This window comes from Orycteropus afer, unplaced genomic scaffold, assembly GCF_000298275.1.
Source record: "Orycteropus afer afer isolate SDZICR_OR568_19922 unplaced genomic scaffold, OryAfe1.0 scaffold00046, whole genome shotgun sequence".
NCBI lineage: Eukaryota > Metazoa > Chordata > Mammalia > Tubulidentata > Orycteropodidae > Orycteropus > Orycteropus afer.
Window position 1 is genome coordinate 908,012 of NW_006921633.1, and position 25,113 is coordinate 933,124.

Sequence of the window (25,113 nt, forward strand, 5' to 3'; positions counted from 1 at the left end):
GTTCAAACCCACCAGCCACTCCTCGGAAGGAAGGTTGGGCAATCCTACTTCCGTAGTGATACTGCCTCGGAAACCCAAGGAGGGGTCACTGTGAGTCAGTTCTGACTCGATGTCACACAACAACAACAACAACAGAAGGAAATAAAAATATTTGCTGTACATATACAATGAAGAAATATAACAATCATAGTCTTCATTTCTGCAACTGGTCACCTGGTCATAGCTGATATTCAGAACTACCTTCTTCCACCACCCATTCTATATTTCCCTTGCCCTCAGCAAGCACCTCAGCTGGTTGTGGTTCTTTGCCTGGTGGGGTGACCCAAACCTTCATTCCTGAAGGGTCTGGACCACTAGTAGTCATATCAGAATTGGGTTGCTGTAATTTTCCATTGACTTTAATCACAGGGCATGGTAATACTAAGAAATGTCCTAAAGAATCTCCTGTATTCCAGACATATTCTTCTTTACCTTCATCATGTAATGTCAATCCAATTTCCCCTTGGTAATCAGCATCTATCACACCAGATAGTACAGTAATGCACTTTTTTGTCTGTTGATCCAGAGGCATGAGGAAGCCAAAATGGCTGGGTGGCATTCTTAATTTCCAGTTCAATGCAATGTATTGTGTCTCCAGGTGAAGTGTTCCTCCCTTTGGAACTAAGGTTTCCAGACCCACAGAGCATAGGGTAGCAGGGACAGGAAGCAAAAATTTTTTGAGTGGGTCACTAGGGGTAATAGTGAGTGGTACCACTCCCATTTCCACCCCTTGGTTCCTGGACCCATGAATCCTGGCTGTTGGAGAAACAGCACCACATATTGGATGCTGGTTTAGGGCATATACAGCCTTCTGGAGAACACTGCCCCAACCCTTCAAGGTATTGGCACCTAGCTAGCACTGTAATTGTGTTTTCAATAGGCTATCCCATTGTTCTATCAAGCCAGCTGCTTCAGGATGATGGGGAACATGGTAAGACCAGTGGATTCCATGAGCATAGGCCCATTGCCACACTTCATTTGCTGTGAAGTGAGTCCCTTGATCTGAAGCAGTGCTGTGTGGGATACCCTTATGGTGGATAAAGCATTCTATAAATCCATGGATGGTAGTTTTGGCAGAAGCATCGCATGCAGGGAAGGCAAATCCATATCCAGAATAAGTATCTATGCCAGTAAGAACAAAACGCTGTCCTTTACATGATGGAAGTGGTCCAGTGTAATCAACCTGCCACCACATTGCTGGCTGATGATCCTGAGGAATGGTTCCATATCGTGGATTCAGTCTCTGCTGCTGGCAGATTGGGCACTCAGCAGTGGCGGTAGCCAAATCAGCCTTGGTAAGTGGGAGTCCATGTTGCTGAGCCCATGCACAACCTCCATCCCTGCCACCATGGCCACCATGGCTTTGTTCATGAGCTCACTGAGCAATGACAAGAGTAGCTGGGGAGAAAGGATGGCTGGTTTCCACTGAAGGTGTCATCCTATCCACCTGATTATTAAAGTCCTCCTCTGCTGAGGTCACCTTTTGGTGGGCATTCACATGAGATACAAATATCTTTACTTCTTTGGCCCATTCAGAGAGATCTATCCACATAACTCTTCCCCATACATCCTTGTCACCAATTTTCCAATCATGCTCCTTCCAAGTCTCAGACCATCGGCCAAGCCATTAGCGACAGCCCATGGTCCATATACAATCCCACATATGGCCATTTCTTATTCCATGCAAAATGAACAGCCATATGCATGGCTCAAAGTTCTGCCCATTGGGAGGATTTCCATTCACCACTCTCCTTCAAGGAAATCCCAGAAAGGGGCTGCAGTGCCGCTACTGTCCTCTTTCAAGTGGTGCTTGCATATTGTGCAGAACCATTTGTAAACCAGGCATAAGTTTTCTCTTCCTCAGTCAACTAATCATAAGGAACTCCCCATGATGCCATAGGTGGAGACTGGGAGAGGGAAGGTAAGGTGACTGGAGTTGGAGACCATAGGCATTTGGGCCACTTCTTCATGCAACTTACTTGTGCCTTCAGGTCCTACTCGAGCCTGATCTCTAATATACCACTTTCATTTAATGATGGAGTGCTGCTGTGCACATCCAACTTAATGACTCTGTGGGTCAGACAACACCCAGTTCATGATGGGAAGCTCAGGCCTCATGGTGACTTGGTGGCCCATGGTTAGGTTTTCAGTCTCTACTAAAGCCCAGTAACAAGCCAAACGCTGTTTCTCAGAAGGAGAGTAGTTATCTGCAGAGGATGGCAAGGCTTTGCTCCAAAATCCCAAGGGTCTGTGTTGCAATTCACCAATAGGGACCTGCCAAAGACTCCAAACAGCATCTCTGTCTGCTACAGACACTTCAGGCACCATTGGATCAGCTGGATCATATGGCCCAAGTGGCAGAGCAGCCTGCACAGCAGCCTGAGTCTGTTGCAGAGCCTTCTGTTGTTCTGGTCCCCACTCAAAGCTAGCAGCTTTCCAAGTCACTTGATAAATAAGCCACAGCAACACAACCAAATGAGGAATATGTTGCCTCCAAAATCCAAAGAAGCCCACCAGACATTGTGCCTCCTTTCTAGGCAAGATACAATAACTTATCCCTCACTTTAGTAGGAATATCTCGACATGCCCCACACCATTGGACCCCTAGAAATTTGACTGAGGTAGAAGGTACCTGAATTTTTGTTGGGTTAATTTCCCAACCTCTAGCACTCATATGTCTCACCAGTAAGTCTAGAGTCATTGATACTTCTTCCTTACTAGGTCCAATCAGCATAATGTCATCAATATAATGAACCAGTGTGATATCTTGCGGAAGGGAAAGGCAATCAAGATCCCTACGGACTAAATTATGACATAGTGCTGGGGAGTTGATCTACCACTGAGGAAGCATTGTGAAAGTATACTGTTGGCCATGCCAGCTGAAGGCAAACTGCTTCTGATGGTCCTTTGAAATTGGTATCAAGAAAAAGGCATTGGCCAGATCAATAGCTGCATACCAAGTACCAGGAGATGTACTAATTTGCTCAAGCAATGAAACCACATCAGGAACAGCAGCTGCAATTGGAGTCACCACCTGATTAGGTTTATGATAATCTACTGTCATTCTCCAGGATCCATCTGTTTTTTGTTTTTTTTTTTTTTTGCAGAGGCCAAATAGGCAAATTAAATGGGGATGTGGTGGGAATCACCACCCCTGTATCCTTCAAGTCCTTGATGGTGGCAGTAATCTCTGCAACCCCTCCAGTGATGTGGTAGTGCTTTTGGTTTACTATTTTTGTAGGCAGAGGCAGTTCTAATGACTTCCACTTGGCTTTTCCTACCATAATACCCTTACTCCACATGTCAGGGACCGAGTATGGGAATTCTGCCAATTGCTCAGTATATCTACTCCAATTATGCATTCTGGAACTAGGGAAATCACTATAGGATGGGTTCAGGGGCCCATTGGACCCACTTTGAGATGCACCTTAGCTAAGACTCCATCAATAACTTAACCTCTATATGCCCCCACTCTGACTCATGGGCCACAATGATGCTTTGGGTCTCCTGGAATTAGTGTCAGTTCAGAGCCAGTGTCCAGTAATCCCCGAAAAGTCTGATTATTTCCATTTCCCCAATGAACAGTCACTGTTGTAAAAGGCCTCAGATCCCTTTGGGGAAGGCTGGGAGAGAGACTGACATAAATTTTTGACAATGTAGTAGGGTCCTCCCTCAAAGGGGCCCAGCCTCCCCTTCACTCAAGAGGTTGTGGATCTGTAAACTGACTCAAGTCTGAGAATTAATTGAAAGGCCGTGACTCTGTATTCTGGCAAGTCACTCTAGGCTGCTGTTCATGTGACCTAGAATTCTTCTGTCTATACAGAGCAAGTAAATATTTAGTAGGTTTGCCATCTATTTAACTACTAGGAACACCATGACTAAGTAGCCAATGCCATAATTCCACACGAGTCAGAGTATTTTGATTACAGTTCAGACTCTGCTGTCCATTATGGTAACCATGCCCACCTTGCCTTTGTCGATTAACTGCTGCCACTTGGCCCTTACTACCACAAGGTCCAATCAGTCCCATCATAGTTAAATGTCTTAGTTCAATTAAGGCAATTCCCACTGTCAAATCCGGCTTACATAAAATAGCAATCACAACAGTCTTCAAGGATGCTGGGGTTCCTTTCAGAAATTTATTCCTCACCATACTGGTGAGAGGCATGTCTGCTGGATTCTCCATTTCTGGCTCTAGGGGTCTAATCTGATAAATACATTTTAACAGACCAGTTTCCCTAAGCCTCTGGATACCTTCTTCTACAATTTACCAAGGCAGGTCTGGTACTTCAACTTGACTTAAGGTAGGCTACCACATAATCCATGCCTCAGTAAGCCAACCAAATAAACTATTAGATCCTTTCCTAACCTCTCGAGCTGAAACATTGAATGAAGAATCTGTACTTAGTGGGTCTAAATCAATAAACTCTGATCCAATATTACATTCCTTGCACCATTATCCCATACCCTCAGCAGCCATTCCCATACATATTCTCCAGGTTTCTGTCTGTACAAGTTAGCAAAATCAAGTAGGTCTTTTTCGGTATAGCGTATCACCTCTTCAGTCACAGTCTGAATTTTACCTTTTGGGGCTCGCTTGAACTTAACTTTAGTTATAGGTCTAGCAGCAACAATGGGTGGTTGGGGCAGTTCCTGAGCACATTCAGCAATGTCTTTCATGGCCTCTGCCTCAGGCAATGACTCAGTAGGAACAGTGGGTTAATCCCATCAAACTGAGGTGGAGGGGATAATGGTTTCACAGTAATCCTTTCAGATAGGAGGGATTCAACAGAATTTACAGGCTTCATATCCTGATCTTCCTGACTATCTGCCCATATGTCCCCATTCCAGGTTTCAGGGTCTCATTTTTTCCCATTCAATGCCCTCACTTTAACTTCAGACACCATTCTGAGTAAGCAATTTAATTGATGTTGTAACTCATCCATTCTTATAATATAAGACTCTGGGCTTGTTTTTCAGCAATATCAGCTCTGTTACTAGAAGAAATAAGGCTTTCTTTCAGAGCACAACTGGAAGCATTGTGATCTTTCATGTGGTGCTTAAGCTGTGACTCAGCAGCCCTGAACTCATCTCGCTCTTTGATCACTTTGTCTAGTGTAAGTGGGACCAACCAACCAGTATCCTTATACTCCTCATGCTGACAAAATTGCGGAAAGGTATCAAATATGCGATCACCCAGAGCCTCACTTCCCAAAAGTACTTGATCTATTGGTGGTGCTATTTTGCATATCAACGTTGCCACCTCATGCCATGGATTAGCAGGGCCCTCTTTACTAATGGAGGCAGGGTCACCAGTGCCTTTATGATAAATCAAATTGAAAAACCAACTTAGGAAGCCCATCCTTATGATTTTGTCTCTCTAGAACTACTCCTGGTCCAAATGTGTTAGGCTGGCTTCTCTAGAGAAGCAAAACCAGTAAAGCTTATCTATAGACAGAGGGAAAGAGAAATTTATCTTAGGAAAATGGCTCACACACTCATAGCAGCTGGCAAGTTCCAAGCTCTTGGATTAAATGTCAAGCTGGGGGCTTGCCCCAACTCACGCAGCTTCAGGGGCTGACGAGCTCAAGGTTGGCAGGCAGTATACTGGCTGTTGACTCCAAAGAATGACAAATCCAAGATCTCCAGGCTAAATGGTGGATTGTTCGCTCACAGACAGTTGTAGGCAGCACAACAGAATCCCAATCCACAAAAGAAGAGAATCTCTTTTCCCAGAATGTCCACAAATGTACTGGAAGCAGGCCATATCCCTACAGAAACTCCCCTTCAACAGATTGGCTGCTCAAAACATATACATCTGATCCCATCATGGGAACCACCCACATCACAGTTGCTCAAACTACATAGCATTGTGGTCCAGCCAAGTTGACACACAGCTCCAACCGCCACAAATATACAACAACTTGTTTATCCATTCACTTATTAATAGACATTTGAGTTAATTCCAATTTGGGCCTATTTCAAATAAAGCTGCTTTGAACATTTATGCCTGTTTTGTATAGATATAACCTTTTATTTCTCGTGGGTAAATATCTGGGAGTGGAATTGCTAGGTCATATGGTAAATGTATGTTTATAAGAAACTGTCAGAATACTTTCCAAAGTGATATATCATTTTACATTCCCATCAACAATGTATGAGTGTTCCAGTTGCTCCACATCCTCAGCAGCACTTGGTATTGTCAGCTTTTTTTTCTTTTAAATTTCAGTTGTCCTAATGTATGTGTAGAGATACCTTATTATTGTTTTAATTTAAATTACCTTCATGACTAAGGTGGTTAGGCACCTTATCATGTGCTTATGTATATCTGTCTCTCTTCTTTGGTGAAGCATACATTTAACTCTTAACTGTATTTTCAATTGGATTGTTCACCTTACTGAGTTGTAATTAAAGTCACAATCATGAAACTTTTCAAAATACTGGACTTAGAATGAGTGCTTAAATACAATTTTTTGCATTAAGCAATGAAGAATGATTAGTGTTGTTAATTAATGTTTTGTTGTTTACATGAGGCTACCTCTTTTTGTGACCTTACTAATTCTCATCTTCTCCTCTACTCAAAACTTCCAGATCTCATCTGACATTAGAAAGACATGCTTTTGCCCTCCTGGCATTCTGGAGAAACAAATCTATTTCCTCTCCCAAATAGGGTGATGAAAGTTCTCTGCAGTGCTTTCTATTGCTATGGTAACAGAAGATGGGATTTCCCAGTGGAACTAGATTTATATATACACAGAGAAAAACAGTTCTTTAAAAGCTTGATCCTTTTGTTGTTGCCAAGTATACAATAAAATAAATACCATAAACTGAGTTCCAAAGGAAAAATAGCACAGTACAAAACCTTTTTATGCATTTATGAAATAAGACTCCCATTGACCCTCAGTGAAGGGGAGTTTAAGTTTTAATATTATGACACTGCTATTGTCTTTCACTGCCATTGAGTTGGATCTGACTCACAGCAACCCCTTTTTGGGTTTCTGAGGTGATATCTCTACAGAAGTAGATTGCCCAACCTTCCTTCTGAGGAGTGGCTGGTAGATTTGAACCACCAGCCTTCTGGTTAGCAATCAATAATTTGCAAACTTTGCAAAGTACACATTTTCTTAGAAAGGCAAAGAAGGGAATTAGGCTTATGGACTCTAAACTGGCAGATAGACTTAGAATATAAATAGCATTAATACTTGCAGTCATAGAAAGAATTGCAGCACTATGATATAGTGACAGACACAATGGAAGCTTAAGATGAAACAAGTATTTTATGTAATAGTGATACTTCCCCCTTAATTTCCTCTGTGGAAAGATGCGATAGTTGGCCACTTGTTACCAGAAACCCAAGAATTCAGGGACACTGTTCTTTTCATTGAGGAACACTGGTGGTACAGTGGTTAAAGCACTGGGCTGCTAACCATAAGGTTGACAGTTCAAACCCACCAGCCTCTCTATGGAAGAAAGATGTGGCAGTCTGCTTCTGTAAAGATATACAGCCTTGGAAACTCTATGGGGCAGTTCTACTCTGTCCTGTAGGGTCACTATGAGTCAGAATTGACTCAAGGGAAGTGGGCTTGATTTTTTGGTTTTATTGTTTTCATCACAATCTTTATTTGGATAAAGGAAGCTGAACCTCATTTCATGTGCTGCTTGGTTTAAAGACCTTACTGTAAAGGTGGCTTCTTAGGCTCAGGATACCTTTGTGGACAGATCAAAGAGCAATTCTGAAGTAAACAGTACGGGATTAGATGGGGGTGGGGGATGGGGGGTGGGAGGAGGAAGATACACACACACACACACACCTGCCACTCAAAATGCTTCTGAACTAAAATTCCAAGGACATTTCGGAATTAGATGAAAGCAGAAAGCAGATCCTGCTCAAAATGACTTCATGAAAATTTTGAATGCAGAGATGTGGAAAGAAGGGAGTAGATACCTTGACAGTAGATTGAAACCTGCTTATTAAACAAATGTTTCTGCAATGGAACCATACTGATATGTTATGCTCTTGAAAATCCAATGATTAAAGTTTGTGGGTTTTTCTCCCCCTCTTATGAGTTTTAAAAAGTGCTGTTAATGATACAACAAATTTAAAATAAAAGATACTTGGCTGTGTTCAGGAAGATACAAGAATGCCATTATTTTGTTACCAGGTAAAAGGAGTGGAGTTTTTGGGAAACTGATGTAAGAAATGGCAAAGTAAAAGAAGGCTTGTAAAAGCCTTTAGGCTTGTAAAAGAAGAAAGCTGAACTCTCCCAATGTACTTAAAAGATAGAGAAGGAATCTGGATAAATGGGGTTTGATGGGCTAGGTGGGGATGATTTAAGGAACAGCACAAGGGAGCTTTACTATGAATGAAAAGAACAGTACAAGAACAACTGAATTAAAAGTACTTTAAATAATAAGATGAGATTATTTGGGGTAATACTGTGTCTTAGTTACCTAGTGCTGCCATAACAAAATACCAGCAAGTGAGTGGTGTTAAAGAAGAGAAATTTATTTTCTGACAGTTCTCGATGCTAACAATCCAAATCAGAGTCTTGGCTGTGTCCGTTCCTTCTGTGGGCTTCTCTCCTGGTTTCTGGTGACTGCTGGATCCTTGCCATTCCTTTGCTGCTGATGATGCATCTGCCTCTGTGGTCACATGCCATTTCCCTCTGTGTGCGTGTCTCTCTGCCTCTGCACTCTTTCTAAGATCCCACTCAGAAGGGATTAGGTTTAGGACTCATCCTACTCTGGTGTGGCCTTCTTAATACTACAAAAGAAACTTCCCATTTCCAAACATTCACAGGTACAGCACTTAGGACTTCAACATATATTTGGGGGGGGGGGGACATGGTTCAATCCATAAGATACTGCTAATTGAGTAAGTTAGGTGAAAATATTATTTTGAAGAGCTCAAAGATTTGTTTAAACCTGCTTATTCCATTTTCCCACTCATTCAAGCATTATCTGAGAAAAGTCAGGAATCATGAAATTAGAGTAAGAATGACTTCCTGGAAAAATGATTTATTTTTTTATTCTGAGTGCTTCAGAATTACAGGAATCTATTAAATATCTAAACATTAAAACAGAAGCTGTGATTACAGCAAAAAGAGTTTATGTCTCCTGTCATACTTGTTCCCTTTTATTTTCTAGTCCCTGGGTAGAAACTGTTGCTTGCATCAGTGGTGGTTGTTGTTGTTATGTGCCGTCAAGTCAGACCCGACTCATAGCAACCCCTCCTTGGGTTTCTAAGGCAGTATCACGATGGAAATAGATTGCCCAACCTTCCTTCCAAGGAGTGGCTGGTGGGTTTGAACTGTCACCCTTCTGGTTAGCAGTCAAGGGCCTCAGGCACTATACTACCAGAGCTCCTTGCAGCAGTGGAGGAGAGGCAAAATGGAAGCCAGGATTGTTGTTGGCTTTTGCATTCCCTTTTTAGCAAGCATTTTGTCAATGCTTAGTCTGTTATGTGATGATCCAGGAACTGGGGATAGTGATGGAAGACAGCTTCTGCCCTCATGGTGTATACAGTCTAGTCAAATCCTCGCTATCTTATGGCCTTTAGGGCTGTAGGTGTAGTTCTAAGATAAGGAGTCTCCTTGGTTTCCCAACTAAAAATTGGGTAGGGTTAAGGCAATCTTTTCCAGGATCAGGTTAATAGGCTTCAAACTCTATGAGTTATAAACCTAGTTGGTTGCCCAAAATGAAAACTTATATCAACTTTGACTTGGCCAAGATTCTCCTCAGCCTCCAAATCCTAGCCTCTTCTCTTTCTCTTTCCCTTAAGTATCTTTTGACTCATTTTCTCCCTCCACTCTACCCCTGCCTTACCTCAAAGCCTCATTGTCTCTTCCTTGGCTTTCCTACCTGTCACAACATTCCTTTGCAATCTGTCCTTCCCATTGCACCTCACCCTGCAAGGATTATCTTCCAGACACATAAAACTCTTCATTTTGTGTCCTGCTAAAAATTGTTAGTGGTGCCCCAACTTCTTGGTCTGATTAAAAGGGTTTGCATGAGCTGCCCTTGCCTGCCTGACCCATCTCGTTTCCTAAGACTTTAACTGCTGACATTATTTTCTCATATAAACGCCCTTTGTACCGTGTCTGTCATATGAACTCATGACATCTCTAATGTTCTGAAAAACTGGTCACCCCATCCTCCATCTTGTATATCACTATGTGCCTATCTTGATATCTTATATATATTCTGTAATTGTTTGTTTGTGTGGTGTCCTTTCTTTTAAGGTGAACAGTGTATTTTCTATTTATGTATCTATGGCACTGTACCTGATCCTTAAATACAGGTTTGCTGAATGAATAATCGAACTAAAATATACCAGTTTGTGTATATATAGGATTTTCATAGACTACTTCCATCCCTTTAGTTGAATAAAACAAACAGCCCTCCATAATCTTGCAATTTTCTAGGACATCTAGATGCCATCAAATACCAGGTATATCCCAGAAAATACTGAGATTGGGAGGGTCCTTTTATGCCTTGTAGGTCATTTCTAACTTCTACATTGTTTTGGGCTGGGTTCTCTAGAGAAGCAAATGAGTGAAACATGTGTGTGTGTGTGTGTACATATACATACATACGTACATATGTAAATGTTGTTGTTGTTATGTGCCATTGAGTTGGACCCGACTCATAGCGACCCCTCCTTGGGTTTCCAAGGCAGTATCACTATGGAAGTAGATTGCCCCATCTTCCTTCTGAGGAGTGGCTGGTGGGTTTGAACCACCAGCCTTCTGGTTAGCAGTCAAGTGCCTTAGCCATTATGCTACCAGAACTCCCTCTCTCTCTCTCTCTCTCTATATATATATACACATATACACATATATATGTGTGTGTGTGTGTGTATACACACACACATATATACATGTGTATGTATATATATATACATGTATATATGTGTGTGTGTGTGTGTGTATATATATATATATGATTTGTCTCAAAGAAATGGCTCACAATTATAAAAGCTGACAAGTCCCAAGTCCATGGGTCAGGCTTGAGACTTCTCATTACTCACATAGCTGCAGGAGCTAATGAACCCAAGATCAGCAGGTCAGATGGCAAGATGCTGGCTCATGGGCTGGGGAGGCTGATGAATCTCAAGATCCATGTGCAATGTGGCAGGCCACTGGCTCAAGTCCAAAGAACTAGATGCCATATGGTGATGAGCCAGATGCAGGATCCTGATCAAGCAAAAAAACAGAGAGCTATCCAAGGAGATCCATGTATATTGGAAGCAGGCCACATCCCTGAGGAAACTCCTTTTCAACCAATTGGCTGCTCATAGCAGATCTTATCATGAAGGTGATTGTATCATATCAGATCTCATCATGGGGATGACTACATCGTAACTGTTAAACCACTCAGAATCATGGCCCAGCCAAGATGACATACAACCTTAACTATTACATATACCAATTCTGATTGCTAAGTGTTCCATAATCTCAAGGAGTTTGAAAGCCTCTAGTGCTTATCTATTGTAAAAAAGAAAGCTTCCCTTTTATATGGATTATGTTTTTATATTACTTCCTTATAAAGATTCCTGAAGATATGTTTTCCAGGAAGGATTTATCATATGACTACCTCATATTTAAAGTACTTTATATGTTTCTAAGTCACACTGTATCCACACAGACATGCGTATGTTGATTATATCTATATGATTCAAATCACATAAATGATAATGATGGTGATAATGAAGCTTGTATCAAGTACTTACTCTGTGTCAGTTATTGTGCTAAGTGCTCTACAAATATAATTTGTTATATTGTTTATTTTTATATATTATCTTCATTTTCTAGATGAAGAAATTGAGGCAAAAGAGATCAAGTAATGTGGCCAAGGAACCAGAGCTAGTAAGAGGCAGTAATGGTGTCTGATTCCAGAGCATGTAGTCTCATATATTGTTGTTGTTGTTAGGTGCCATTGAGTAGGCTCTGACTCATAGCCACTCTGTGTACAACAGAATGAAAGATTGCCTGGTGCTGCACCATTCTCACAATATTTGCTATACTTGAGGCCATCGTCCTAGCCACTGGGTCAGTCCATCTCATTGAGGATCTTCCATTTTTCACTGACCCTCTACCAAGCATAATATCTTTTTCCAGAGACTGGTCCTTTCTTTGTCTTTTTCTTCTTCTTTTTTTTTTTTTTTTAATTTTTATTGCGATTTGGATGAAAATTCACAGAGCAAATTCATTTTCCATATAGCACTTCATACACATTTTGTTTCATGACATTGTCTACAATTGCCCACAGTATAACAGCTCTCTTCCCACTTCCTCCCTCTAGTTACCTCTTCCCTGTGTCCTTCTTCCTATGCATTCCTGTCCCCTGAGCTATCTCCCTGTGCAAATATTGCCCTTCTGTTCTCCCACAATTGATCTCTCTAAGAAGTGTATCTACCTGATGTAAATGTTCACCCTATATGCCTGCTGTTGTTTATCTGGAAGCCATAGGAGTGATTTCAGTTCCAGACCTGAAGGGTAACTAGGGGCCATAGCCTCGGGGGTCTATCCGGGCTCTATCAGACCAGTAAACCTGCCCTTTTCTTTTTCTTTCTTCTTCTTCTTCTTCTTTTTTTTTTTTTTTTTAATTATTTTTAGTTTTGTTCCATATTTTTCTTCCACTCTATCCAGGATCTCCCGCACTGATCCCTTTCTGAGTGGTTGACAGTGGTAACCAGGCACCATCTAGTTCTTCTGGTCTCATGCTCATATAGGCTAAGGCTCACATGGTCTACTAGTCTCTTGGACTAATTGTTTCCTTGTGTCTTTGGTGTTCTTCATTCTTCTTTGCTCTGGACAAGGAGAGACCCATTGTTGCATCTAGATAGACACTTGCAAGCTTTTAAGACCCCATTACTCACTACTCACTAAAGTAGGATGTAGAACAATATTTTTGTGTAGTATGTTCTGCCAGTTGAGATTGGTTTCCCTTGCAGAGACTCATCTCTTTAGACATATGACCAAAATACATGAGACAAAGTCTGGCCATTCTTGCTTCTAAGGAGCATTCTGGCTGTACTTTTTTCAAGACAGCTTTGTTCATTCTTCTGGCAGTCCATGGTATTTTCAGTATTCTTCCCCAACATCACAATTTAAAGGCATCAGTTCTTCAGTTTTTCATATTCATTACACAGTTTTTACATTCATATGAGGTGATTGGAAACAGCATGGGTTGCGTCAGGTTCACCTTGGTCTTCAAAGTGAGTCACATCTTTACTCTTTAACACTTTTTTTTAAAGAGGTCTTTTAAAGAGGCTTTTCCCGTCAGATTTGCCCAGTGCAATACTTCATCTGACAGCTGTTTCCATGGGTTATTACTTGTGGGTCCAGATAAAATGAAACCCCTAACAACTTCAGTCTTTTCTCCATTTATTGTGATGTTGCTTATTGGTCCTGTTGTAAGATGTATAAATAGTATCCTTATCACCAACAGCGTTGTACTTTGGAATAGAGCTTGAAATGTTCTTTATGATGATGAATGTATGCCATTCCTCTTCAATTTGTAATTCCCTGCATAGTAGACCACATGATTGTCAGATTCAGAATGACCAATACCAGTCCATTTAAGCTCACTAATGGCTAGAATATCAATCTTTATGCATCCCATTTCATTTTTGACAACTTTCAGTTTTCCTAGGCTCCTCCACACTCTGATTATTAATGGATGTTTACAGCTGTTTCTTCTCATTTTGAGTTGTGCCACATCAACAACTGAAAGTGCAAGAAGCTGTACCCCATCTTCGTCATTAAGGTTGACTCTACTTTGAGTCTACTTTGAGGTGGCAGCTCTTCCCCAGTTGTATTTTGAGTGCCTTCCAACCTGAGGCGCTCATATTCCAGCAGTACCATGTTTAAAATTGACAAGGAAAAAAAAATCTACTTTTGTTTATGGTGTAAACATGCTAAAAATTGAAAAGGAAAAATTCAACTTCTTTTTACTATGTAAACAGAGTCATGTGCTAATTTTCTGTAAGTGATGTGCTCTTTTTTTTTTTTCTTTTTTCAATTTCCAACACCTGTTTTCAAAAAGGCACAACTTCATTCACAGTAAATTTAAAGCAGAGTGATATCCAGGAGTAATAACGATAACATTCCTCCCTCTTCACTGCTACAAATACCTTGAAACACCACTTGGTATTTGACAGTTTTATTTTGATTGGACTAAAGAAGAAAATTGCTGCACAGACTGAAGGCATAATACTTCAGTTCTTTTAGTGTCATGGTGATTTGTGCAAAATAGAAATTTTCATTTAAAATGTATAATCTATGCTGACAGACACAGCACTTGACTCTGGGACCCTTCATGCTTTGAAATTCTAATGAGGATGGATGGTATCCAGTGCTTCTGCAGGCAGGTTTAATTAACTCTTGGGAGTGAACTTTCTCCTAGCAAAAGTGTTTTTTCAAATTAAAGTTGAAAGCTAGATTGAAAACTGGGTAATATTTTCAGAGTCTTAAGGAAATACCATCAAAGCAATTACAGACCATATGGAATATTTTCTAATCACTGGATCATGATCATAATAATGCCTAATTTTCAAGGTAACTAAATGGGTAAGATCTCATTAAACATTTATTGTTAAGCTAGGCTAAGGTTCTCTTTGCCAAAGTTGAACATTTCAATTTAGACTGATCAGATAATTACTTTGGGGATAGTTTAGACTCTCTCTTGAGATAATTTTATTAGATGATTACAATGAGAAGAAGTAAGTTTTAATATCTTATCTTTGTTCAGTTGTAAGATGAGACCTTTTTCTCTTTCAGCCTTGCCTTACATCCAGATAAAACTCTTGTTGCCACTGGCCAAGTTGGAAAGGAGCCATATATATGCATATGGGACTCCTATAATGTACAGACTATGTCTATTCTTAAAGATGTCCATACACATGGAGTTGCCTGCCTGGCTTTTGACTCAGATGGACAGGTGTGTATCTTTTTCCATTTCTCTTTTCTTTAATGATTTCTCTTTTTAATGACTTCTCACAAGTGACCTAAAATTATAATGCCAGCATTATAATCCAGTGGGCTCAGAGAGTCCATCAACCTGGCTGGCTCCTCTTGCTAGTCTTCTAGAATTCCTCATCCATCTGGTCCTTTTACAAACTTGTAGCATTAACACCCAGCCCTGGATAGATCGCACTTTTGATTTCCCCCAGTCTTACCATCTGGTTAAAAAGTCTCATTAAGGAAGTCATGAACTCAATTCCACTGTTGCTCAGCAATCCCACTTTCTTATCTGTTAGAATAAGGACTGGGCCAAAGCTTTTTCACAGTCCTCAAGCCCTGAGTATTACCCTTGCTTTCAAAACTTACCCCTTGCTTTCAGAAGATAATGTCACTTCCTAATTATTCACTGAGAAAATTCTCTGGGACTTTTTACCTTGAAATCATTTCTAACTCCTTCTCCCTACTCCTCCCAACTCAAGTAGTCACCAATTCCTGTTTATTATTTTCTTTATAATAATTCTCACCCTCTTTTTCCCATTCTGCCACCATCCTTTAAGTTCCAAATCATCCCATGTCTGACTTAATTTACCTCTTAACTGGTTTCTCCAAAGGTAATTTCTTGTTAATACATTTCACCAAACAAAAAGAGCCTCAAGGCACTATTTAAAAATAATAAAACCTTAGAGTACCATATTGAATGAAGTCCATATTTTGTAGCTGGATATTTGTAGGCTAATAACTTTTCTAGCTTTACTTCCCTTTGAAGTGACTCCTTCTTCAAAGACCTCCAAAAGTCTTCATGACACCTTTCTTATCTTCCTAGCAAAGGTTTCTCTCCTTCCTATGGCCTCTGGCAATACTTGGCAGAAAAAAATCCATTAATGTGTTAATGAAAAGGGAGTGGGAACACAGAGGGAGCACTCCTGGCTTATGCTCCATTCACCTTCTCCCTAAGGCCCTGCCTTTCTCTGCCCAGCCTTCTCCATACCACCCTTCCTCTCTTTCACTCTCCATATTTCTGCCAGTTAAATCCTTCAACCAACTTTTAAGAAATTTCAGAATTAATTCTACAAGTTGGTGCCATGGAGAGGTCTGTGAAGTTATTCTAAGAGGCTTGACTAAACTGAGAGTTTTCAGAAAACTCATTGGCTTATAAGAGTTGACCTGGATTGAGTCACTTGTCTAACAATTAACATTTCTTTAGTGTTTTCTGCTCTTGTGAGAGAGAGCATTGATCATTAACTATTCATTTTTCTAGTTAGAACTAGATTCACTACATAATTAGACCTCTGGTGTGTGTATATATATATGTGTGTGTGTGTGTGTGTGTGTGTGTATAGGATCCTACTACTCTGTAATGTCATTCTATTTAGTCAGAATATATGTACATTCCATCATATTGTGGTCGCCATCCAGTTGGCTCTGACTCATGGCAATCTTATGTACAACAAAGTGAAATGTTGCCTGGTCCTGTGCCATCTTCATGATTATTGGTATGTTTGAGTTCACTATTGTGGCCATTGTGTCAGTCATCTCACTGAAGGTTTCCTTCATTTTCACTGACCCTCTACTTTACCATTTATAGCTGTGTCTAACGAGAATTATCTGGGTGATAGTATTTGTTCAGGTGCCCAGCTATATAGACTTCCTGATTAAAATCAGATGAACATGTTAGAATGCATTTACATGTACAAATATAAATGTATGTTTATATGTTGTTGTTGTTGTTGTTATGTGCCATCAAGTTGGATCCGACTCATAGTAACCCCTCCATGGGTTTCCGAGGCGGTGTCATTATGGAAGTAGATTGCCCAGTCTTCCTTCCGAGGAGTAGCTGGTGGGTTTGAACCACCAGCCTTCTGGTTAGCAGTCAAGTGCGTTAGTCACTACGCTACCAGAGCTCCTATGTTTATATAGGTACTTATATCCACATTCTCTAATTTGATTTTGTTATTTTAGTAACCTTTTTTCCTTCTTTTTAATCAAAATTTGTTCTGAAGTTTCACACACACACACACACACACACACACAAATGTAACATGGCCAAAGGAAATCCAGCCTTAGCTTTCTATTCTTTGCCCGTTCTTTTTTCTGTCAAAATCCTAGTTACTCTTTTTCAGGTTCCCTTTTAGAGGATGGTGGTAGGGGTGGACTGCATGGTACTTAACTGTCAGTTGAGAAAAACAATGTCCTGTTTGTTTGCCATGATTGATTTCATGGCTTGTTGATAGCTATTGCTTCAAGTCTGCCTTATTCCCTGAGCAGAGTTCACTGGAATCGAATGATATTTAGAAAATGAAAAATGGCCTATCACTTTGCAATCAACAAAAGGCAATAGAAATGCTGCTCAGGTAGCTGTGGGGCCTGTCACTGCAAATGAACATGGGATCACCATGAGTCAGACCCAACTCGATGATAACCAGCAACAGGATTCTATAGCCTACAAAGCCTTACCAAGCTGCTAAAATAAATCATTTGACATAGAGAAAAAGTCACATAAATGCACATTATTTTCATTCATACAAAAAAAAACCCAAAAACCAAGCTCACTGCCGTTGAGTCAGATCCAACTCATAGCGATCCCTCCTTGGGTTTCTGAGGTGGTATCTCTGTGGAAGTAGATTGCCCAATCTTCTTCCCGAGGAGTAGCTGGTAGGTTTGAACCGCCAGCCTTCTGGTTAGTAAGCAAATGCCTTAGACGCTACAATTTCACAAATATTTAAAATAATAAAGAAAGATATATAATTTTAATAAAAAAATAATCTGGTACAGCATCCCCCAGCCTAAATTCTTTGGGTTCAGATTAGAACTTGTCCTCAAAGGGAAAAAAGTATCCAGCACATAGATTCAAAATTAAAGGTGTTAAAAACCCATTACTGCCAAAACACATGAACACCCAAATGGGAGATTCTAGCAGAATACCATTTATAAGGAGATAGCCTTGTGTGACAGAAGTCAGGACTGGGAGTAAGTAGATTTGGCTTCTCTTCGACTTTGTGAGTAGCTAGACATGAGTGTGGGAAAATTAATTAACATCCTTAAATATCAGTTTTCTCATGTACAACAGAATGAAATGTTATCCAGTCCTCTTTCATCTTCATGATCATTGGTTTGCTTGAGTCCATTGTTACAGTCCCTGTGTATTTTGAGTGCTTTCTAATGTAGGGAGCTCATTTTCCAGAACTATATTGGACAATATTGTATTATGAACTGTAGGGTTTTTGTGGGCTAATTTTTGGAAGTAGATCACCAAGATTTTCTTCCTAGTCTATGTTAGTCTGGAAGCTCCACTGAAACCTGTCTACCATGGGTGACCCTGCTGGTATTTGAGATACTGGTGGCACAGCTTCTAGCATCATAAAACAGAACAAAACAAAACCTGCTGCCATCAAGTCAATTCCAACTCATAGAGACCCTATAGGACAAAGTAGAACTGCCCCATAGGGTCTTCAAAGTTTCCATGTTTGTGGAAGCAGACTGCCACATGTAAACCACCAAAGTATGGCAAACTGATACATGGATGGTGAATAAAATCTGAGATTCTCTTTTTTTAAAAAAAAGTTAACTTAGAAATCTAAAACCCTGCCTTCAGGTTCTATTCCTATGATTTTATGAGCAGACTCATGAAATTTAGCACTTAGTTTCCTATGTTTTAGCATTTTTGAAATTCCAGCATATGCTAATACAAGTCATCTGTATTTAATTTTGGGTTTAAGACTGATTTCAAGAAGTCCTTTTGTTCATAAGGAAGTCTGTGCCTAGCACATAGTAGGTAATCAGTAACTATTTGGTGGAAGAAGGACATCTTTCCAATAGTTTTAGGTATTAATTATTGTTCTTATTCTTAGCGTTTAGCTTCTGTGGGATTGGATGCCAAAAACACAGTCTGCATTTGGGACTGGAGAAGGGGGAAACTGTTGGCCTCAGCCACTGGCCATTCTGACCGGGTAAGAAGACCTTGTTGGATCAAGCCACGCAAATTTCAAAACTGTATAATTGTGAAATTGCTTCTCTTCCTTTTAAAATTTTTAAAAGGAAATTTGCCATGTATAGTTTTTCCTAAATATTCCACTTTAGAACTTACTGTTTCTTTCATTAATTCATGGTTGGTAGCTAATATGCTGGCATGATCTTTTCTGGTGACCAGATTCTTTATTTGAATTGTTACTGCTTTTTATACTCAAAGCAAATTTTTGATACTGGCCTTTAGCTTCTTCAAAGAATATAAACAGAATTGAATTTGAAATTATGTGATAGTTTAAATGTATTTGTTTAGAAATGGAAATATTTGTTAGAAAATCATATTCACAGAATATCATTACAAGGGTACATATTCCAATTTCAAATGAATGTACAGACAGCTTTGAGATTCTTTGTTACATTCGAGAACATTGAACATAAATTGCAGCCTGCTTATCATTCATATTGAAATCATTGTGATCAGAAACAATAATTCCATTTCCTCCTAACTGGCTACATAGTAGGGGATGAAGCCAGCATATGCATATAAGTGGTCAGAAATCTATTTCTCCAGTGTCTTACATAATTGAAATATTTTGACTGCTTTAATGGCTTGATTCTCCAGTTTAAAAGAAAAGTGACTGTGAAAGACTGCCTTACATTGATTTTTAGTTGTTTCTTATTTTTGCACAATATAAATGCCCATGTAGAATGAGGCCCTAATTAAATACTGAAATCACCGTCTCTTGCTTAGTATGAACTTAACTTTCTTTTTTTTTTCTCTTACATGAATAGTACATTCATTTAGGGAGAATTGTGGTTGTCAGAGGACCTCACTGTTGTTGCACATTTGGATGAATTCTATTCCAGGATCAAGTCCTTAGAGTCCAGGAGTGACCAGTAGAACTTAAGTGTTGAAAGAGGCTAGGCACCCCCATATTGGTGCTTGGGATCTATCCCCAGGATACTAATTTAATTGGCATTCATTTAGTTCTTAATGAGCTGTTTAGATTGAAAGTATTTGTGATGCTTAAGCCTTGGATATTACTGTGTCTGCTTATACTTTGATCCTATAGTATCTGATAAGGTAAGTTAAGTTGGAGTGGATAAATGCATGAATTTCCAATGACCAAAAAAAATGGGCTTGAGACCCAGTACACATCTTTAAGATGTCATGTCTAGTTTACTGAAAACAAACTCATATACAGTATTTTATCTAAGTTATTCTTTAATACCTACTCTTATTTCTAAATCGTTTTATATAGTGTGACCTGAATTAGTATACTACATGTCAGAATTTTGGGCCTATTATCTTAGCAAAATATAGAAAATTAAAATTATGAACATTTTAAATCAGTAAAATCTCCTTATTTAGAAAAAAAAAAAAAAAGCTTAATGTAATCATTTTGGAATATGTATAAAGGGTTTGTGATTTTTGTTGTTAAATCTACTGAATGTCATGTGATCTGTCTGTCTGATTTCAATGACTTTGTTCTGTTGCTTTGTTAGTGTATTGCACATTTTCCAATTGTTGTTGTTGTTATGTGCCGCTGAGTCTGATCCAACTCATAGCGACCCTTTTTTGGGTTTCTGAGGCAGTATCACTACGGAAGTAGATTGCCCAACCTTCCTTCCAACAAGTGGCAGGTGGGTTTGAACTGCCAGCCTTCTGGTTAGCAGTCAAGTGCCTTAGGCACTATGCTAATTAGGGGTAGATTATAAAAAGTGCAATGCCACTCTAGTGAGAAGTTTATAATTTTAAGAACCTAGAATGTTTTATTGAAATACTGTTCTTTTACAACACCGTTCCCTCAGACCCCATAATCTGTATCACATACAGTTTTGTTCTTTATTAGTGATATCAATATGAATTGTTATTGGCTGCTTTGGGGGAAATGATGACCCTCAAGATTATTTTAGTGGCTGAAATACTTCATCCCTTGTATTTGTATAAAGAGTGCTTTATAGCATGCAGAATGATTTCACATACATTATCCTTATCTTAATTGACTTTATAACAAGGCTAAGGTAGTGTCACCCATTTTAGACAAAAAGAAGTTAAGGTTAGAGAAGCTAAGATTTGCCCGAGGTTCCATTAACTAAAATGGGTGCTTGGACCTCACTGGTATTTGGTACTTTGTACGTAGACATTGCTTTCTGACTCTAGCACAGTGCTTGTTATGTGGTCCATGATTGCTCCTTTCTACCTGATTAGCAGTTAGTGATCCAGACTCTGTCTCTGATTATTGGTCCATAGTTGTCCATTCTATGTGTAGCATAGTGCCTAAGACACTCGACTGCTAACCAGAAGGCTGGCGGTTCAAATCCACCAGCCACTCCTTAAAAGATGGTTGGGCAATCTACTTCCATAGAGCTACCACCTTGGAAACCCAAGGAGGGGTCACTATGAGTTGGGTCCACCTCGCTGGCACATTACAACAACAATACGTGAAAAGAAGTTAGCAGCCTAACTTCTTTCTTTGGTCTAGGTTCTGGCTCTGACAGTTCATCCTTCCATTTCTATTAGTGCTTCATAGAGTGTGGCCTAAGGGCCATCTGCATCACAGTCTCCTAGGATCTCTTTAAAAATGCAGATGACTGGGCCTGACTCCAGACCCACTAAATCAGGAATCTCTCAGGTGGGTCCTGGGAAAGTCTTCTCTTCCTTGTCTCCAAGATGAAAATAAAACTACCTGCAAACTGTCTGGTGGCTTTTCTTAAATAATGAGAAAATAATATTAGTGGCTGTGTTTCACTTATTTGAAGAACTGAAAATATAATCATATTTGGGTCAGATTAAAATAGTGGCCTAAAAAGTGTTTTAGGTGGGCTAAGTTTGTGTCAGATGAATGCTTCTGCATTATGCTTAGGAATACTGACTTCCATGATTACTAGAATCTGTTGGTTATATTGAACTATATTCAACTATTAAACTTTTTACCAGTTAAAAGGAAGAATTTTATAATTCTGTCCATTTTGATCAAAAAGCTATATCCAGATGTTTCAGTAGCATAGTGGAGAGCTACAGGGAATTTGATCAAAAAATTACCCTAAATCATCAAAGTTTGTTTACTTATCACAGAAGGACAAAATAAAATATATAATGCCAGTTTGTTCTTCATGGTTGTAGTTAATTACCTCTCTATTTAGGTATAAGGTAAGTAGACATGAGGCAATAAATAAATCATGAGGTAGGTATTCCTGAATCATTCTCAGAGCCAAACCTTCAGTTTTTTGATCCTGTGCAGGTAACATTATGTTGTATGTGTGAGGATATAGTCTTGGTAATTGAACTAGTACCTGGAAGAAGGCAAAACACATAAATGACCAACATAGCAACTTTTAATATTTTTTAACAGATTTTTGATATTTCCTGGGATCCATATCAGCCAAACAGAGTGGTTAGCTGTGGAGTAAAACATATAAAGGTAAAGTAGTTCTTTTTTTTTTTTTCCTTTGGTACTTTTTATGAAAACATTTCAAGTGTCTATAAAGATAATTTAGTGTTGAGAGATTGCTTGACTTTAGGAATTGTTTTTCCTTAAATTTGGAGCCCTCTTCCCTGTTTCTCTGATCCTGAAGTGAACATCAGCTGCTGGAACTCTCTTTCAGAAATGCAAAGTTGCCACAATCAAGTGAAGTGCTCAGCAGACAGCTAAAAAGGAAATTTTATGTTAATTAAATACTCAGCTGATGACTCATAATACTTCTAGGATTACATATTTTAAAACAGTTCTGATTTTAGTTTTGTGAATTAAGTTTTTACATTATAAGGAATTAAAAAATATTTATATATACATGGCATGTCAAAACTTTGACATGTTAATATGTTCTCTTAGAAGATGCCATGTTGCCCTCAATTTGGAAATAAACCCATTGCCATCAAGTTGATGTTGATTCTATGTGACCTTATAGGACAGAGTAGAACTGCCTCATTGGGTTTCCAAGGCTGTAATATTTACAGAAGCAGACTGCCACATCTTTTTCCCACATAGTGGCTGGTGCATTTGAACTTCCAACCTTTTAGTTAGCAACCAAGCACTTAACCATTGCAGGGCTCCTTCTTTTAGACTACATAGCCCGAAATACTGCTAGTGGCCTACACTCTGCCTCTGGAATAGGCCTACAATTGCTTCCTTATATTGTGTCTTCCAGGCAACAAAATTAGCCTGACTGACGTTATTTGACATAGCAAAAATTTCTCCTGGATATGGTCCAGGTCTTCTGTCTATAAAGTGTGTAGATAATGTAAGTTAAAGTACATAAATAAAAGAGGGTGATAATACTTGCTTGAAAATAGTGTGTATGGATCTATGCTAGTGCAAAAATAGTGCATTTTTTGTATGAAAAGAAGAGATATTTATATTATTTTTCCAATCAATCTCTCCTATTTTCCAATTTTTTTATTCTTTTTTTAATCTAGATTTTTATGATCTTGTTCATTGTTCCTACTTAGTTGCTTAGAAAAAGACAGACAATTAGATACTCAGAAATAAATATAATAAGTATGCATGACTTATTTAAAGAATATTATAAAACTTTACAGAAGAACATGAAAGAAGATGTGAACAAATGGAGAGGCAGACCTTGATTATGAACATGAAGTCTGAAAATACGTAAATGCATAGTTGTTCTCCAAATTAATTTATGTTTAGTACAAATTCAATTAAAATCTCTAAGTTTTGTTGATGTTGTTGTTACCTGAAAGCATTACCCCTTAAATCATTCTAAATGAATCTAGAAGGATAAGGATAAGAGGATGAGAATAACCAAGAATTTGGGGATAAAAATGAATAATAAAGGAGAATATGCACCACTATTTTCTAAAGCATATTATGAAGTTATAATAATTAAAACATGTAAGATTGGGGTAAGGGTAAATAAATTAATGAAAAAAAGAAGAAAGAAAGAAGGCTGAGAAACAAAGCTTAGTATGTATGACAATTTAGAATATAATAGTAGTGTCTATAGTCCGATCCTGTTGTGCATGGGGTCACCAAAAATTGGGTGCAACTTGACAGCAGCTAATAATAACAACAAATCAATGAGCACTAGAACAATTTATCTATTTGGAGTAAAAGAAGTCCTTTTATTGCTTTATACCATACACTAAAATAAATTCTGTATGGATTAAAGAACTAAATGGAAAAACACCCAAAACTGTAAAATAACTATAGGAATATATAGGTAAATGTTTAACTTCTCTCAAATTGGTTTCTCTCTTTCTAAATGTAAAAGCAAAGAAAGAAACCATAAAGGGCAAGATTGATAGATTCAACTACATAAGTATTAAAACATTCTGTATAACTCCCCTCCCCTGATAAATAAAATTTGAGGTAAACCATAAAGTAGAAATAAAAGCAATCAGCATGGAAGATAGTAGCTTATTCTTGTAAAGATCCCTAACAAATCTGTAGAATGGGCAAAGAACATAAACAGACAATTGGCAAAAATAGAAATGCTGTTGGCTAATAAACAAAACAACAAAAATATTTGCCATCAGCTGGACTGATGACGACCCCATGTGTGTTAGAAAGAACTGTGCTCCATAGGATTTCTGATGGCTGATATTTCAGAAGTATATAGCCAGGTCTTTCTTCTTTGGTACCTCTGTATGAACTTGAGCCTCTAACCTTTCCACTATCAGTTGAGTGTGCTGTTTGCACCACCCAGGTGCAAACATTAAAAAAAAAAAAAAATTTGCCATTGAATCCATTCCAACTTACAGTGACCTTCATTGGATTTTCTAGGCAGTAAATCTTTACAAAAGTAGATTTCCCCATCTTCCTTCCATGGAGTGACTGATGGGACTCCATAGACATATGAAAATGTTTGACATCAATAATTAGGAATATAAATTTTAAAATACTGCTACATCTATCAAAATTTTGCTTAACATATACACAGTGTTGGCAAGGATTTAGTGAGTGAACACTCTCAAACCCTGTAAATGGGTGTGGTCTTTCAGCTCAGAAATTTGGCAAGATCTATTAATAGGCTTGGGAACTCTGGTGGTATAGTCAAATGCCTGCTAACCAAAAGGCTGGTGGTTCAACCTCACCAACCACTCCTTGGAAGGAAGGTTGGGCAATCTACTTCCGTAGTGATACCACCTTGGAAACCCAAGGAGGGGTCACTATGAGTCGGA

General features: G+C 38.9%; 1 protein-coding gene across 1 annotated transcript in view; it reads left to right on the plus strand.

The window, feature by feature from the left end:
- Nucleotides 1-25,113, plus strand: part of EML6 (EMAP like 6) — a 486,366-nt gene that overhangs the window by 206,100 nt on the left and 255,153 nt on the right. Inside the window, exons 2-4 of the mRNA XM_007937992.2 lie at nucleotides 14,823-14,982; nucleotides 18,854-18,952; nucleotides 22,325-22,393. Coding sequence (XP_007936183.1) covers nucleotides 14,823-14,982; nucleotides 18,854-18,952; nucleotides 22,325-22,393 — 328 coding nt within the window. The remainder of the gene's footprint in view (nucleotides 1-14,822; nucleotides 14,983-18,853; nucleotides 18,953-22,324; nucleotides 22,394-25,113) is intronic.